A 19,380-nucleotide genomic window follows, 5' to 3' on the forward strand; every position below is an offset into this window, starting at 1 on the left:
AAAAATATAAAACACGTGAAGAAAGATGTTTAGTTTTTACCCTTTGTTAGCAGAGGGTCAAAAACAAGTATCTCAGTATCTTTCAAGGAATCAAGCCAGGACTTTTGAGGAGGTTTGCTCATCCTCTTCTTCATTGGAGGATCAACCCTTGAGCTAATATGCACCAGGCCCTAGTTTTGCTGGACACTCCTCATTGTTTCTTTCAATAACATTTCAGGTAAACAAGAGCATTAACAACTACTTAAAATGGAACTTAGAATGTTCTATATAGTGCATCATGATGCAGTAACTTTTTTACTGAAATCTCTTTAACAGCATTAATTTGTATTTTAAATAAATTCTGGTCCTTAGGTTGATTCTGTGAAGTGAAAAGGGTAAAGATACTGAATCTTCTCAAGATGAGTTCTGAAATTATATAGTAACAGAATAGCTATTCTAGGTCTAACGTATTTTTTTTTAAATCACAATATTCACATTTGTGTAAAGTTTTACAGTTTTCAAAGTGCTTTTATGTATACTACCTCAAATGTTCCTCAGGTCCATGTGAGAACACAGCTGATCTAAGGCTATACCATTAAAGGGCAGAACTAGAACTAGAACTTTATCACAAATATATATACATTGATATACTGATAACATAGAGGCTATTGATATATCTAAGTGTCTCTATGCCTCCCCCCATCTAAAAAAAATAAAAAAACTTTTCTGAGTCATCATTACTGGTTTTCTATAGTGACAAAGGGGTTTGCTGTTCATAAATATTACTCATTTTCAACCATAACTCCCATTTCTACTGTTTATAAACTTTTTTTGTCCTATCTCAATTTAAAAATTTTATCTCCTTTATTTCTCCTTCACATGCAAACTTCATGTAGAACAGCTAGCTTTTTAAAGATATGACCTACTAACAAGAGTGCTTACCCTGCTGTACCCTAATATATTATGTGGCTGGTAAAAAGAATTAGATAAATTTATATACTGACAAAGAAAGACATCCAGGATAATTGGTTAAGTAAAAATAATAAAAAAAAGTAAATATAAACAAAATCTCAGGATATATTACTAAATGATCCTATTAAAAAGTAATAGGTTAGTTCATGCACACAAAAGTTGAAATATATTTAGAAAGTTGAAATTTATAATAAACTTACAATGATACAGAAAATGGGATGTTGGAGAAATTTATGTTATGTATTTTTATAATGTATGAATTTATTTTTATTTATTTATTTGAGAGAGAGAGTGTCAGAGGGGTGGGGAGGAGCAGAGGGAGAGGAAGGAGCAGGCTCAATCCCAGAACCCCAGGATCATGAACTGAGCCAAAGGCAGATGCTTAACCAACTGAGCCACCCAGGTGCCCCAAAATATATGAATTTAATACAATTATATGTAGGTTGTTTATAATCAGAACTGAAGTTAAAAATATAGCCTTGTATGTCAGTAACTAAAATAATTCTAGATAAAATTCCTTAATAGCAAGGCATTATTATAATATTTATTAGAAGTAAAAAGAAAAAAGCAAATTTAAACAGTTATTATTTACTGAATGCCTGACATGTGCCAGATGCCTCGTGTCTCAGTAAATCTTTACCACACCACTATGAAGTAGGCTTTATTATGCTGGATTTACAAATGGAGAAACCTGAGCTTCAGAGTTTAGGGAGGTTAAATAACTTATAAAACATCACACAGAATGACACAGCTGAACTTCAAAAATAAGTATGTTTGATTCCAAAATTAGCTTACATCTTTGCAGTGTCATATCGCTAAAAATATTAGTATGGCATAACAAGGCTCTAGGAGGACTCTAACATAGAATGTTTGAAAAGTAATGTTTATACTTACAAGTAAAATTACATTAATAGAAAATGTTATGACTTTACTAATTAACCTACATTGTGGAAAATTCATCTAAAGTGTTTAGATAGAAAAGCTAGATAACTGTGAACAACTTTTATTTAGTAGACCACTGTCATAGGCCCAAAAAAATTACTGTTTTATTATATGCAATGTGACGCACCTCACTTTTCACTGTTTTTTATTCATAATGTCGGACAGCAATGCTGTTTAGAATCATAACTCTATCCATAAAGGATGTGAGACATTTTCCTTACATAATTTCAACTGCAACCTTGCTGAGAAAACCTAATGGATTTTTAAAAAACTTATACACACTATGGTTGAGGCAGTACATACAATCAACACACCAAAATAAATAAGATCAATAAAGCAAAAGCTGGCTTTTTGAAAAGACAAAACTGATAAATTCCTAGCAAGACTGGCCAAGAAAAAAAGTTATTACCAATATCATAAGTGGAAAACTGAACACCACTATAGACCATGTAGACACTAAAAAGATAAGAACAGGGCGCCTGGGTGGCTCAGTTGGTTAAGCGACTGCCTTCGGCTCAGGTCATGATCCTGGAGTCCCGGGATCGAGTCCCACATCAGGCTCCCTGCTCAGCAGGGAGTCTGCTTCTCCCTCTGACCCTCCTCCCTCTCATGCTCTCTGTCTCTCATTGTCTCTCTCGCAAATAAATAAAATCTTAAAAAAAAAAAAGATAAGAACATTCATTTGTGATAACAATCAGCACTGTCCTGTAGAAACACAAAGTAATCCCCAAGATCATGGTTTATACCCTGCAGTACATTTAACCAGTTTATTCTAGCAACTTTATATTAGTGGTTTTTCCTCTGCCTTTCACACTACTATATTAGCCTGTCTCTCTTCTTCTTTGAATCAACTTTACCATCCTGCTATTTTCCTCATTACTGAGTTAAATAAATCCTTGACGTCTCAATTATAAAAAGTCTAAAACTAATAATAGAAGGGGATTATTAATTTGATGAAGATCATCTAACACAAAACCTACAGCAAACATCATAATGGCAAATTATTAAAAGCTCTATTTGCTCAAAGACTAGAAATAAGTCAAGAATACCTGCTGTCATCCCTTTTATTCAACATTATACTGGAGGATCTTAGCTAGCACAAGGTAAGAAAAAGAAGAGACATAAGAATTGAAAAGGAGAAGGTCAAATGGTCATTATTCACAGAGGATCTGATTGTGTGCATAGAAAATTCAAAAGACTGCACTAACAAATACTAGACCCAATAAGGAAATTCAGCAACACTGCTGAATACAAGGGTCAATACACAAAAATCTACTTAATTTCTCTGCATCAATAACAAAATGAAATTTCAAAAAGGATTCCATTAGTTTCAAAAAACATTAGTTATCTAGAAATAAGTTTAATTAAAGATATGCAAGACACTAAAAACTATGATTTATGACATTATTGGGAGAAATTTAGTAAGATCCAAGTAAATGAAGGAAATACAATGTTCTTGGAGACTCAATATTGTAAAGATGTCACTTCTCCCTAAATGGATCTAAAACAATGCCCAATGGAAATATAATGAGACCTACATATATAATTTTTAAAATTTCTAGCAGCCACATGAAAAAAAGACAGGTAAAATTAATTTTAATAATACATTCTATTTAATCTAATACATCCAAAGTATTATCATTTTTTTTTTTTTTAAAGTAGGCTCCATGCCCAGTGTGGAGCCCAACATGGGGCTTGAACTCATAACCCTGAGATCAAGACCTGAGCTGAGATCAAGAATCGGATGTTTCGGGGCGCCTGGGTGGGTCAGTCGGTTAAGCGGCTGCCTTTGGCTCAGGTCATGATCCTGGGGTCCTGGGATCGAGCTCCACGTTCAGCTCCCTACTCAGCGGAGAGCCTGCTTCCTCTCCCTCTGCCTGCCACTCTGCCTACTTGTGCTCTCTATCTCTCTGTCAAATAAACAAAAATCTTTAAAAAAAAAAAAAAAAAAAAGAATCGGACGTTTAACCAACTGACCCATCCAGGGCGCCCCTTAAGTATTATCATTTTAATATATAATTAAGAAATTTATTAATAAAAAAGGAAAATATATTAATGAAATGTTGTACTCCTGGGGTGTGCTAAATCTTCAGATCCAGTGTATATTTTAAAAAGCTTACAGTAAACTGAATTTGGACTAGACACACTATTTTAAGTACTCATTAGCAATACGTGGCTAGTGGTTACCATACTGGACAGCACAGATCCAGAAATTAAATATAACCTCAATAAAAACTGCAGCAGATATTTTTGTGAACATCAACATGTTAATTTTAAAATGTCTGGAACTTGCAAGGACTAAGAACAGCAAAGGTAATACTGAAAAATATACATCAGAACACACTAAGACATATTATAAAACTACACTAAGACAATGTGGTGTTGGTGCAAAGACAGAGAAATAGATCGATGAAACCGAATAGAGTCCAGAAACATTCATAGTCACCTGACTATGACAAAGGTGACCTGATTATGACTACGGTGACTTCAGGGCACTAGGGAAAAGATGGTCTTTTCATTAAATGGTGCTAGGTCAATGAGATATCTTTTGGGGGAAAAATGGATCTTTACTCCTAACATAGTAACAAGAATCAATTCTAGATGGACTGTAGATCTACATGTAAAATAAAATAAACCTTTTAGAACAAAACACAGGAAAATAACTTCATAATCTTAGAAACAGTCAAAATTACTTAATACTTAAACAAGACACACAACAAACAACTGATGAAGGAAAAATTGATAAATGAGACTAAAAATGATGTGCTTACTTCCTCTTGATGAAAGGTAGGAGGCAATGTTGGTGAAGGTGCAAAAGGAGGTGGAGAGATAACCTTCCTTTCCTCGAGCTGGGCCATTATTTCCTTTCGTCTGCGATGTAGCTCATCTAGACTAGGATGGGGCTGAGGAGGAGGAGGAAGCCGGCTATACGGAGGGTCCTAGAAATGCAAAGATTAGTAAAAACTGAAAAAGAATTTCAGAACACATTAACTCATTTAGCACATATTTTAAATAGGTAGCAGCTTGTATATTCATCTCAGTATTTGAACATACTAAGATTTAATAAAACAAAACTCCCTAAACTCTGAGGTTTTCCCAAAGAGCTAAATTTAAATTTCTTTTCCTTGGCCAGAGACCATAATTTCAAATACAGTTGACCCCTGAACAATACAAGCTTGAACTGCACAGGCCCACTTACACATGGATTTTTTTCAATTAAAACAGTTCTGTAAATATATTTTCTCTAACAATTTTAAAAACAGTTTCTTTTCTTTACCATATTGTAAGAATACAGTATATAATACATAAACATACAAAATACGTGTTAATTGACTGTTTATGTTAGGCTTCTGGTCAATAATAGGCTATTAGTAGCTAAGTTTTTGGGGAGTCAAAAGTTATACATGGGTTTTCAATTGCATGGGGAGCATTGAGCCCCTTAATGCCTGCATTGCTCAAGGGTCAAATGTAGATCTAGAAATGTTAATAAAACTATCTAAAGTTCAGAAACTAAGAAGGGTTAGTGGGAGTGGGGTGGGATTTTTTTTTTTCCCTTTAATAGTTAAAAAAAATAAAATAAAATAAACCCAAAACAAAAAAGAACAGCCCTACCCAAACTGTGAAAAGATGATAAAAAAGGAAGGGGGAAGCTTTCTCATAGAAAAGAATTGATCAAAGGGTTACTACCATGGCAAAAAGGTAAATCACTGCAACCAATAATCAAATTAAATCTATATAATAATAAAAAAAAAACCAGCATACTCTCATGTACGAAGGTCTGATCTGAGTTGGATGAGGAGCCACTGGATAGTAACCCTCCATCTGTTGGTATCTTTCTCTGGATTCTGGTACATAGGATGGTACTGCTGCAGGTGGAATCTCAATGGGTATAGGACTTTCTCGGAAAATCTCCTCTCTTGTGTAAGACTGAGCAGGGTATACTCGGCGGCCATCATAGTGTGGTGGGTACATAGGTGGGTATTGTTGTGGCTGTGTGCCATACTGAGAGTTTACTACACGATCTTGGAGATAGGGTGGATAATGATCCAAGTAGGGAGGACCAGGTTCAGGAGCAGATGGTGGAGGTCTGACAAAGCGAGATACACACTGTGGTGGTGTAGTATAGTACATACCTGTACAATACAAAAAAGGAACCAAAAGCAACAATAAGCTGATCTATTTTTCTATATTTTTCCTCTTAATATACTTCAACACTAAAGAATTAATAATCCACTCATTTCTTTACATGTTTTCCCCTCTGCTTATGTAGTCAGGTTAGCTTTATGAAAAATAAGCAAAAGTTAACCTTAATCCTTAAAAGTTATTGAAAAAACAAATCTATTGATAATCTACAATAGTAGATTGGCTCTCTCAGTTGTTCCACCATCTTTCTGGTGTGCCTTAATGCAGTGCAAACACTGGAAAGCAAGACTACATTTCCCTGAAAATCACTCGCATGGAATCTGAATGTGAAATGGAGCTAACTGGAAAGGAATGTGGCACACACAGATCTGTTCTGCTGCTGCATAGCTCTGGAGTTCTGGAGACAACAGTTGTGGCAAGGAGCTTCCCAATTTTCAGACTTCGGCCTCAAGTGATGGGATCCTGGTGCATAGATAGGAACCATGTTTCCTATTTCTACTGCTTCCTCACTATTCTTTTTTAAGATTTCATTTATTTGAGAGTGAGTATATGCACACGTGCACAAGAGAGAGAAAGCGTGTGCATGCATAAGCTGGAGAGGCAGGGGGAGAGAGAGAGAAGTAAGCTCCCCGCTGAGCAGGGAGCCCGATGCAGGGCTTGATCCCAGGACCACAGGATCACGACCTGAACCAAAGGCAGACGCTTAACCAACTGAGCCACCCAGGCGCCCCACTTCCTCACTATTAACAGGCTTTTTCAGTAGCTATTTCTGGGACTCATTCCTGGAGGCCTAGCTTAAGCCTGCTTTTCCAGTACTTCCACTGATTCTGTAGGCACCTAAACTCCCTGCATTAAACCTCTTTCTGCCTAATACAGCAAGAATGATTTCTGATCTCTGCCACTGGACCTTGACTGATACAGTGTGTTTAAGGTCACCTTCACAAAAGTAGCTGAATTTTTCCTGTGATGGATGGCCCAAAGGAAGATACAAAAAACTTTCATCACATTTTTACATGTGTTAATAATGCCATACCAATTTAAAGCTATTCTTCTGAAAGTAGAGAAGACATTTCTAATTCAAAATTAAGACAGCCTTGGGGGGCGCCTGGGTGGCTCAGTTGGTTAGGCGACTGCCTTCGGCTCAGGTCATGATCCTGGAGTCCCTGGATCGAGTCCCGCATCGGGCTCCCTGCTCGGCAGGGAGTCTGCTTCTCCCTCTGACCCTCCCCCCTCTCATGTGCTCTCTCTCATTCTCTCTCTCTCTCAAATAAATAAGTAAAATCTTTAAAAAAAAAAAAAAAAAAGACAGCCTTGGGAAAAGGAAATGGAGAACACCTTTAATCTACTCCAGTTTAAAAAAATGATAGCACCACATGGTCTCTGACAGAGATCCAACACTTTAAAAATCAGTGTTCCTATTTTTCACAGGAATTGTGTATGTGAAGCCTCAGTCATCTCCACTCCTTCACTATCCATACCTAGTATTGTCATTAAAGCTGGCTAATTTTTCAAATTTGACTATTTTTTCAAATCCCTCCTTCTTCTTTCCCACCACACTAATCCAGGCCTCAATACTCACACCTGGTTTAACAAAAGTCCCCTTATTCCTCCTCAACTCTAGACTGTCATCCTTGCAATCCATTCATAAATTTATATTTTTATTCCCATACTTCTATTTAGGGCATTCTTTCATTAAGTCCTTTTGATTCCTCAAGTTCTCAGTGATCCCCCTTGAGCCTTGCAGTTAATCTCTACCACATTATTATTAACCACACTGATGCTTAATTTTTAACACACATATATGCACACACACACACTACGTATGTATACTCCTACTATTTCTTTACTAATATTGATTCTACACTATTAACTCTCTACAGTACGTATGCTACATTTTTTTCATATATACTACAGGGCCCAGAAAAAATATTAGGTGATAACTGAAAGCAAGAAAAACATACTGTGTGTTTAATTTATACCCACTGTAATATTAAATTCTTTTTCACGCTCAAAGAAAATTTTGGTCAGGAAAATAATATACTGCCTTAGTTAAGCGAATTTCTATTGTCTACTTGGGTCACTTGTTATTTCCATAAATATATGCACATATTTAATATATAACTAGCTTCCAGTGATGGGCAGTTTGCTTTATATACCTCTGTTAGTTCACTTATTTTATACTATTTAGTTGATCATAAAATCTCTGCTTTTTCCAAAGTATTACATAAACACATTTATTTATCTTGAGGCTGCTGCAAATACGATCACTCTTTCTTGGAACTGTTCTCATAACTCCTAAGAAAAGAGAGCAACATAAACAAAAGATCATTACCCTGCTGATAAGGTGCTGGTTCAAATGGTGGCGCAGCTCCTCGAGGATCCTGATAATAAACATCTGCCTGTTGTGCTGGATATAACTGAGAACCTCGTGGTACCATCTGAAGTGGTTTGGTGACAGGCATAGGAGGCAAATCTGTCGGCCCCCTTGGAGGTACAGGATGTGGATTCACAGGTAAGGCAGAAATACTCTTAGGGACAGATTCTAGCCTAAAGGAATAAGATTCTACAAGTCAAGTTTAAGGTCTCAAAAATACTTCTAATATACACAAATTACTAAATGTTCAAAAAAAAAAAAAGCCTTAATTTGGGAATACGATTTTTTCCCCAATAGTCATTTCTTCTACACATTTCATAAACTTTGATCTTATTTCACTTACGCTAATTATTTCTTAAAAATCACTAGCACAGGAAATAAAGAACAAAATAAAGCCAAAAATGAAGTGTGTTGGTTTTTTTTTTTTTTTTTTTTTAAATAAAACACTGATTTTTCTTTCTTCCCTCTACTTCCCATACTACCTTTAAATAAAAGTTAGGAAAAATGACGTACAGGTCAGGAGGGGATCCAGGGGCACTACTGCTCAGATGATCTATCTTTCCTGGCTTGAGGCTAGAATCGTAGGTGGCGTCTGTCCCTCGGGGAATCAGCTGTGTTACCGTATTCCCTGCTGATACAATTCCATTTGGCAGAGCAGGGGTTTTTCTACTAGGCAGATCCACTGCACCTTCATCTGGAAGGACAGCTGCTGAAGGCAGGCCCACCTCATTAAGCTGACCCAAAGAGGCACTCAGGGGTCTTCTGGGAACTAGGCGTTTGTTCATTTTACGAAACCTATATAGAAAGCAAAGTCACACACCAAAACCCAAAATTATAAAAGCAAAACCAAGAACTAAAATGTATTTGAAAAACAGATACAAAGGAAAAGCTACTACGAACATTACTTTCCAGAAATTCTCTTGAAACATTGGCTGTAGCTATCAACTTGAAAACTTGTTTGTGTGTGTAGACACTACAAAATCTCAGGCAACACACTAAGTATAAAACTCCTTATAATGAGTATTTGTTAACACTACAAGTCATGCTAATTAATATCTGCATTATAACCTACTTTTACTGTAATTTCTATTTCTGAAACACTGGAGGGGGGAGAAACATCTTTAGAAGACAGTTTCTGAAATATCTTACTTTAGCTTTCCCTCAAATGCCTTAGGATACAGTTAGCCTATATTATAAATTAACAATAAAACAAAAACCCAGTGTGCAGAGAAAAATTTACCATTTATTCCATTAAAATTTTTAAATTAAGAATAGTACTTTGTATCAGATATGATTCAGAGATGCTGATGCTATGTGTGCCTACCCAAAATTAAAATTATTTTAAAAGTGGATTAATATATACAATACGGAATAATGCCTAAATTTAAACAGACATTGCGGTATAAAACGCATGTAGAGTCTAAATCTAACCACAGGAATAATATTAAGCCATCGACTCTAGTACCCGTGCTCAACAGTGAAAGCAAATCTATTTACACCTGCTAGGACACTTGAAAAAATAATCTCAAAGACAACCCCCCATAAGAATAATGCTATTCTCCCGAATGTTTCCCATATTTGACAAATTTCAGAGGGGCAGAGAGGAGACACTACTCCTTAGGTGTAACCACTGTTAACAGTCTGGTACATAATCATACAGATTTTCCCCTCCATACCATGCCTTAATATTAAGATGAATGTAAGACTATTATTAACAGAAATAGGGTCATGTATGACTGCTTAGTAACTTCTCCTTCTACTTTGTAACTTGGATATTCCTTTATGTCAGTACATTTTAAGTTGTTTCTAGTTTTTTTCTATTAAAACAATGCAGTAACAGATGCTTATGTACATGTACTTGCATCCTTGTGTGACTAAATGACTAACCAGAAGCAGAACTGTAAGTCTAATGTATGCACATTAGAAACTCTTACAGTGCTCTAAAACTTATTCTAATTCCTAATGATAATAAATGTCCTTTTCCCTTATCTCATCAAACACTAGGTAGTATCACAGTCCGTCTTAATTTCTAAGTTCAAAATATCATTTTTTAAAAAGATTTTAGAGAGGGCGTGCACAACACACATGCACATGCATGCACGGAGGTGGGATGGAGGGTGGGGTGGAGGGATTAGCAGACTCCGGCAGAGCGGGGAGCCTGACACCCCAGCCCCTCCATTTCAGGACCCTGAAATCATGACCTGAGTGGAAAACAAGAGTCCTATGCTTCAATGACTGAGCCACACAGGTGCCCCTGAAAATATCATTTTGTTTTAATTTGTATTTAACAATCAATGAAGTTGACATTGTTTTACATTTTTTTTTTTAAATTCTTCTGTGAATTGCCTATTTGTTCATGATCCATATTATTTACTGGTTCTTCTTACAGATTTGTAGTTTATATTAGGGATGTCAGTCCTCTGTATGTCATTTCCCCACCAATCTTTTTTTTTGTAATTGTGGTGTTTGGGCCACATCTTAGATTTTTTACGTAATCATATTTATCAATCTTCTCCTTTACGGAGGCTGGGTTGTCTTTCAAAAATTCTTTACTATTGTAAGATTAAGTAACAACAGAAAAGATTTCTAAGTACAGTTTCCTTCTTAAAGATTTGAATTTCTAATGCATTTATAATCCATTTTGATATAAAGGTAAGAACTGAGTTCTAATTATTTTTCAAATGGATAGCAGTTCTTTCAATGTCGTCTTCTTTGTTACTGAGGTGAAATACCACCTTCAGTACAACACTCAGTTCCTATTGTGTCTGGCATTCTTTCTAGATTTTCCACCGTATTTCACTGATCTATCCGTTCCTATGCTAATACCACAGTCTTTATGTACACTGCAGCTCATAATACACCTTAATAGTTGTTAGTGTAATCCGTTGAAAACTTATTTTTTCAGAAATTTTCTGGCCATTTGTACGTATTTACTTTCCCCAGTTAAGGATCTTGTTAGGTCCTAACAATCATCATGTTAAGATTCTGAGATTTCACTGAATTTACTGTTTAAGAGAAGATAAAACCTATATAATGGTAAGTCTTCTCCAAGAACACAGTATGCTTCTTCATTTATTCAGTTGTTCGCTTATGTGCGTAGGTAGCTTACTAATTCAATCCTCAATAGTTCTTGTTACTTTATTATTTGGTATTTATCTTTTTTGTTGTTGTTGGTAATGCCAGAGATCTTTATTTTCCTTTATAACTGGTTATGTTTCCCTTTTTAGTTTATGAGAGCAATTCATTTCTGTAAAGTAGTATTTTTGATTTGCTAACATTTTCATTTCTTTTGTTTCTAGTACTTCTTGAATTTTTCCATGTAATGATTTTATGACGATTTTATTCTTTGGTATGTACAGTGGCTACTGCTCCTAGAATGTTCAATAATAGTCTCACTACTGCTAAATTTTGCCTTACTGTCAACTTCAATGAGACTGAATCTACTATTTTACGAATTGAGCATCATGCAGTCATACTAGCTTTTGAGATACAATTATGTTGAGCAAGTGTCTACGACAGCTTTCTTCTGTTAAAGAATTTTGATCTATTATGAACATCTGATTTTACTCAAATGCCTTTTGGCATCTTTGCATATGATCACATGGTATTTCCTCTCTAACCCTAAAGTAATTATATTGTGTTACCTTTGCATTTCATGGTGTCTACTTTAACGTATTACTGAATGCTAATATTTGGGATTTTTAAAATATTAATATGTGAGATGGATTTGTATTTTCTTTAATTGTGCTATCTTTGTCAAGTTTGGGGGCAGTGTTACACTGGCTTTATAAAAAAAATTAAGAGGTTTTCTTTTCTTTCTACTATATGCTGGAAAATTTAACACTGGAATTATCTGATCTTTGAAATTTATTTATTATTTATTTTAAAGATTTTATTTATTTAGTTAGTTATTTGACAGAGAGAGAGACACAGAGAGAGAGGGAACACAAGCAGGGGGAGTGGGAGAGGGAGAAGCAGACTCGCTGTGGAGCAGGGAGCCTGATGTGGGGCTCCATCCCAGGACCCTGGCATCATGACCTGAGCCGAAGGCAGATGCTTAAGAACTGAGCCACCCAGGCACCCCAATCTTCGAAATTTAAAAGAAAATCTGTGAAGTTACGCCTGTCAATAAAACAATTTCGTGAACAGAGCAAAGGGCAAATTTTTCAATTGGAAATACATTATTCAATTAGTTAAAATCAGTTAAAATTGATGAAAATCTTTAGAGTTTTAATTTTTTTTGGTAGTGCAAATGATTCACTTCTATATTTAGTTTCCTATTTGTGGGCACGATATAATGAAAGCTGAAGAAACTTACTTCAGTTTTCTTTTTTAAAAATCTGTATTACTTTCTAAACATTTCCCATTCATTAAAGAGCATGCAACTGCTCCTTTTCTGTTTCCTAACAGTGGCGAATTATTCTACTTAGTAACTCTACCTTATTTCATAACAAGTTATTAGAAGGTTGAGTTTAACAACTTTCACACTTACTTCTCCAGTTCCTCCTGTGAGTGTGCAAACGTACAGCTGGCCCCACGAGGGCATCCTCCCCTCTGCTTCATATCTCGACACATGTATGTTTTATATTTGCTATGCTGTGGAGGCTGAGACCAAAGTTGAAACATTAGACACCGATTCAAACTAACTCACACCATTAACTAGACTGCCCAGAGCAAAAGTGTTAGAAAGCCATTCTGTCCGAAGTCTGAGTCCAAAAATAAATTAATTATAAAGAATGGGGTCCTGATTTTTTGATATATTGGCACTAATTCTCAAACATGTAGCATCGTATAAATCCTAGATTAAATCCCACGACGGCTTTATCATTTTCTTTCCAGGTTTATAATGGACAAACAAACCACTGGAGTTTAGGGCTTTCCAATGTTTAATATGTGTTCTAATATTTGTTTTGGACAATGTTTAGTATAGCTATATTTACAATTAGAGTTTCCTATGACACAACACGAATCTATAGTAGGCTCTATAAATGAAAAATACTCTGTAACCAATTCTTGATATGCAGAAGAATATATCAAGGACATACAGTATCTCTAAAAGTACAAATGAAACTATTATTTTCTAGTATAAGACAGGAGGATGGACTTGGGAGTTAACGAGATATCAAACACAATACTAAGCTAAATGAAATTTGATTACCTATCGATTTGATTACCATTTTATCACCTATCGACAGAGCTTAAAAGATTAATCTTATTGTTACATTCTTCATGATGTCTAATAGAACATGGAGTTAAAAATAAGTTTTTAATCTTTTATTTCTTATCATAAAATAAAGTCTGGTCTATGCTTAGATAATTTAGGAAAACTGTATCCATATTATTCTACTCAGCAGGATACTTTCTTTAAAAAAAGATTTTATTTTTAAGTAATACCCAGCATGGGGCTTGAACTCACAACCCTGAGATCAAGAGTTGCATGTTCTACCAAGTCAGCCAGGTGCCCCCCTACTCAGCAGGATACTGAATGGAACTTAATGTTTCTTGCCTCTCAAAGAAAAAAGAAATATTGAATAATCTATTGTTAATAGATTAATTTATTATAAATTATTTAATTAGATTAATTAAATTAATTAATTAAATAGATTAATTTATTATAAATCATTATAATTAATTAATCTGAACCAGATAAATTAATAACAATGTTTTAATTTCACAAGCTTACTATTGCAAAATAAAAGATCTAGTGAACCTAACATAAATCATGAGGGCAAAATAAAGTTATTGGGAATAAAATGAAAAACTGTATTCATAACATAAGCTATTACGTTTTACTGTCATATATTTCATTTAAAAGTATTTGAGGAAAATTTGGCCCTCTTGCACAGCAGACATTATATGAATGAATGAAAAATGTTAAAATACTACTACAAAAAAAGCATTTACAAATATATGAACAGTACTGGACAGATACAGCATTAAAAAGTGATATATATTGTCAAACTAAAATGTAACAGTAACCAAAGAGAATCATTTTACTTAACATAGAACCTTTAGCACAGAATCAAATGCTGCTATATATCCAAAGTGAAAAATGACTCCAGTGCAACATTAGACCAACAGGATTATTTCATTCCATTGTTGCCAGATAAAATCACTACACAAATCCATTAAACTGGGTGTAAACCATATTAAAGTAATTTATAGTTTCTATAGTCAGAGTCTCAAAATATTCATGTCATCTTGTTGGTTTTGTCTGTATCTGTCGTAACATCCACAGTGGCTTACTTCTAAGTTTCCAACTTCCCCCTTACCTGCTGTTGATCTGCTCCCTTTTTGCTATGGTTCTGGATATAGTCTACTAGCCCATGTACCACAGTCCGCACAGCAACCAGTCCATTTTCCAGCTGCTCCCAAGTAGGAGGAGGAGCATCTACACAACAAATCAAAAAACTTTTTAAATGATGTTATTCAATATTTTGCCCAATATTATTAAACTAACAAAAGGGTTAGTGTCAGCCCTTCAGTTAAATCAAGTTAGGCTTCATACAGCTTTTCAGGTAATAACGTATTCACCTAAACATCATTTTAAGGAATGGATTGTAAAGTAAAATAACTACAGGGACAGGGAAGGTAGCATAAAGAAATTATGTAGGCCAGACAATAAATGGCAACCACCATTAGACACTCAGCGCTGGGAATGATGAGAGAGACAGAGACGGGGTCTGTGCTGAACTGTAGAGTGTGGCCCACATCTAAGGTTATGGTTACTATTCATCTTTAGCTGATTGCCGTTACGTGACGATGCAAGGCTGGCACTCCAGATACACCGCTGTTTCCCAGGGAAAACTAAAATTTGAGATTTTCATGTAAAATTATCCAATTTTAAGTTTTACCTAAAAAATTTAGAATATTGTGCAGACCAACACTGTGTGGACCAAACAAAACTTAACTGTGGACTAGCCAATTTGTAATGGCCATTTTGAAATTCTGCATAAATGAAGTTTTGGTAAACAGAATGTTTAAAAAGTCTGAATGAATAGAAGAGTCACTATATAAAGTAACTCTGCTATATATCCTCTTCATTTAATATTTGTCTAGTGTCAGTGCTGTGATTTTATAAAGGAAAAGTTAACCACAAATATGAAATGTTCTCTAGGAGAAAATAGAAAAAGAAGTGAGAACACAAACATAGAGATGAATTCCTCTTGGAGACACTCTGAGAGGCTTCTAGGTGATGGCTGTGAATGAGGCTTTGAAGGACTTCCACTTGTGAGTTTCACTTGGAAAAAAAAAATTAAGATATAGAGAGGGTGAAGAGAACAGTCATACAAAAAAGTAGTTTGGAACACCTACTAAGTCCCAGGTATTGTTCTAGTTGCTAGGGAAGCAACAGTGATCAAAACAAAAAACCATTACATCCTAGGAGAGGAGACAGACAATAAATAAGATAATCGAAATATAAACAATTTACATAATGATGACTTGAATAAATAGAGCAAAGAAAGGGAGTGGTACTGGTATGTATAAAATTTTAGACTGGGTGGCCTGAGAATGTCTCCTTGAAAAGGTTACATTTGATTAAAGACCTGAAAACAGAAGGGGAATGAGTGTGCCTTGTGGCTATATTAGGAAAAAAATGGTTCTAGGAAAAGAGAAGAATAAGTGGAAAGGCCCTGATGTGGGAATATGCCGGGCATGTTCCACGGAGGTCAAACTGGAAAGGAATGAATTAGGTAGAAAAGAATAGGAAATAAGCTTAGAAAGAGGTAAAGAACCCCAGATCACGTGAGGCTTGGTAGGTCATGGGAAAGATTTTCGCTTTTACTGACGAACGGAAAGCACTGGAGATTTTTTTTTCAAGATTTTATTTATTTATTTTTAGAGAGCGAGTGAGTGAGAGAGCACGCGTGTATGCGAGCAGGGAAAGGGGGAGAATCTGAAGCCGACTCCATGCTGAGTGTGGAGCCCAACCCAGGGCTCAATCAGTTCTGGAGAATTTTTGAGCAGACGGGTAACAGGATCACTCTAGTTCTTATGCTAAAACCAGACAGACAATAGAAGGCTATTCTGCAATCCCTGAAGAGAGATGAGTATAGTAGCAGTGAAGGTGATAAGCAGATGGATTCTAGATGGATTTTAAAGGGAAGGGCCTACAGGGTATGCTATTGGATCAGATGTACCACATGTGAGAAAGAAGAGTTGAAGAGATCTCCAAGGTGTTTGAACTGAGGAAATGAAATGGAAGGTTGTAGTTGCCACTAAAAGGAATGGGAGGTGGGGTTAGGGCAGTGTTTGGAACTCACTTTTGGACAGATTAAGTTTGAAATTCTTTTTTTTTTTAAAGATGTTTTAATTTATTCATTTGAAAGAGAGAGACAGAGCACAAGCAGGGGGAGAGGCAGAGGGAGAGGGAGAGGGAGAAGCAGACTCCCCACTGAGCAGGGAGCCCGATGTGGGGCTCGATTCCAGGACCTGGAGATCCATGACCTGAGCCGAAGGCAGACACTTAACCATCTGAGCCACCTAGGTGCCACTAAGTTCGAAATTCTTACTAGATATTCAAGTAGGCCTGCTGGATGTTGAGCAGGCAGGTGGATATACAAAAGAATTCAGGAAGAAGTTTTGGGCTGGATATACTACATGTTTCACAGATTCTAAATCAATTGCAACATACACCATTATTTTATGTGCCACCAAAATAAAAAAAGATTGTTAATTAAATTACACGTTATTACTTACATAGATGTATCCCAATTTCAGAAATGCTAAGATCCAAAGAAATGTGGACTTCAGAACTGATGAAATATAGTAAATTTGTGAGTCATGTAAATAATATTTAAAGCTATGAGACTAGATGATATTATCTAGGGAATAGGTATAATTAGAAAAGAGATACATGTATTAAACTCTGGGAGCAATCCAAAAGTGCGAGGGTATGGAGATGAGAAATTAGCAAAGAAGGCTCAGAGGAGGGTCCAATAAAATGAGAAGGAAACTCGGAAAGTCAAGTGAAAAAAGTGTTAAGAGGATCAGAAAGTGAACAACAACATTAAATGCTGCTAACGGGGGGGTGCCTGGCTGGCTCAGATGGTTAAGCGTCTGCCTTCAGCTCGGGGCATGATCTCAGGGTCCTGGGATCGAGCCCCATATCGGGCCCCTGGCTCAGCGAGGAGTCTGCTTCTCCCTCTCCCTCCGCCTCTCTCCCCTGCTCATATTCCCTCTCTCTCTCTCTGTCACATGAATAAAAAAACAAAAAATTAAAAAAAAATGCTTTAAATGCTGCTAACAGGTCAAATAAATGAGAACCAAGAACTGATGTCTGGATTTAACTTCATGGAAGTCACCTGTGACCTTGACAGAACAGTTCTGGTTGACAGTAGAGATAAATGCCTGATTGGAGTGAGTTCGAGAGCATGTTTAAAAAGAAAAAGAAAAACAGTAGTAGGTGGATGGCAAATGTTGTCCAAGTGGGTTATGATGACAGGAGTTAATAGGATGTTTGTATGTTGACAGAAATACTCCAGTAGAGAAGGAAACTTGATGATATAAGAAACAGAAGTGATATGAAGTGATATACTTGACAAGATGATATTAGGAACATGAGAAGGGAGAGGGGCCTGAGCTTAGAGGTACAGTTTATCCACTGTTATACAAGGACTGCAGACTATACTGGCACAGATACAGATAAACAGGTTGGTGGCTGATGGGGTGGTGAACTTGTGGAAGTGCTCTTTGGATTCCTCAGAATGAGCAAAGCACAATAGTGAAAAAATAAAAATGTCGACTATATTCTAGGAATACATCTGACCTGGTTTGAGTAAGCAATTTTGATAGTAAAAAAATTTCTTTAAGATTTTATTTATTTGAGAAAGAGAGAGAAAGACAGAGAGAGCACACAAGCAATGGGAGCAGCAGAGGGAGAGGGAGAAGCAGGCTCTCCGTTGAGGAGGGAGCCCAGTGCGGGGCTCGATCCCAGGACCCTGACATCATGACCTGAACCGAAGGCAGACACCTAACTGACTGAGCCACCCAGGTGCCCCATTGATAGTAAATTCTATAAAAGTAGATTGATAAAAAAAATAAAATAAAAAATTAGAGGGCCCTGAATGCCACTGTCAAGAGTTCCAAACCTTATTCAATAAGCAATGGGGTGTCACTGAAAGTTTATGAGCACAGAAATAAGATCAGAGATGTGATTTATTTTGCAGCAGTAAGTGGGCTGGACTGAAAGAATTGAGAGTAGAGGAAAATGGAAGGCATCCAGTCTCAGGTAAAATAAGGCCCTCACCAATGCAGTATTAACCAGCATGGGATAGAGGGATATTGTGAAAGAACAGATAGATCCTGTTGTCTGAAATGGTATGTAGAGCAAGTAAAAGGAAAAGATACGAGCTAAGACAAGAGACTCGGGTTTTAAGTGTAAATACCTCAGACAATGAGGTCATTTAACAGAGAACACAGGAGGACGAGCTGGTATCAAGTGAAGAAGAATTTGCTTTGAAGAACAGAGATGATGAAGACTCTCAGAAAGCATTTGGGAAAGTAAGTCTGGAGTGATGAAGAGACAACAATGATAGAGATATTTGGGAGTCTATTTTCTACAGAAAGTGATACCCAATGAATGACCTGAATCATCAATAGAATGCAAAAAAACCAAAATTCCAAGAACACAACTGGTCTACTCCTTAGTGGGCAGGAGGGAAGAGTGGTCAAAATAAGACAGAAGCAGCATTTAGACAAGTCAGAAGGAAACTATGAGAGTACAGAAAGATAAGGTATCAGGAGAGTTTCTATATTGAGGAATTAGCCAACAACATTATCAAATGCTAAAGAGAAATCAAGTAATTTGAGGACTGAGAAACCGCCTTTGGAATTCGAAACTGGGAAATTACTTGTGAATGTTAGGAGTTTTTTAGCTCAGGTGCAAGACACAAGCTAAAAATACCTTAGATGAGAAAAATGAAAGTTGGGTGATTTTCAGGTCAAGGGCAAGGAGCAAGAAAAGGGTT

General features: G+C 36.2%; 1 protein-coding gene across 6 annotated transcripts in view; it reads right to left on the bottom strand.

Annotated features, from left to right (window-relative positions):
* RC3H1 (ring finger and CCCH-type domains 1) overlaps window positions 1-19,380 on the bottom strand; it is an 81,960-nt gene that overhangs the window by 15,331 nt on the left and 47,249 nt on the right. For all 6 annotated transcript variants that reach the window (XM_078077984.1, XM_078077985.1, XM_036077543.2 and 3 more), the window contains 6 exons: window positions 14,683-14,801; window positions 12,903-13,015; window positions 8,924-9,205; window positions 8,369-8,583; window positions 5,656-6,026; window positions 4,665-4,832 (listed from right to left, as the gene is read on the bottom strand). In XM_078077984.1, coding sequence (XP_077934110.1) covers window positions 4,665-4,832; window positions 5,656-6,026; window positions 8,369-8,583; window positions 8,924-9,205; window positions 12,903-13,015; window positions 14,683-14,801 — 1,268 coding nt within the window. The remainder of the gene's footprint in view (window positions 1-4,664; window positions 4,833-5,655; window positions 6,027-8,368; window positions 8,584-8,923; window positions 9,206-12,902; window positions 13,016-14,682; window positions 14,802-19,380) is intronic.

This window comes from Halichoerus grypus, chromosome 7 (assembly GCF_964656455.1).
Source record: "Halichoerus grypus chromosome 7, mHalGry1.hap1.1, whole genome shotgun sequence".
Taxonomy (NCBI): Eukaryota; Metazoa; Chordata; class Mammalia; order Carnivora; family Phocidae; genus Halichoerus; species Halichoerus grypus.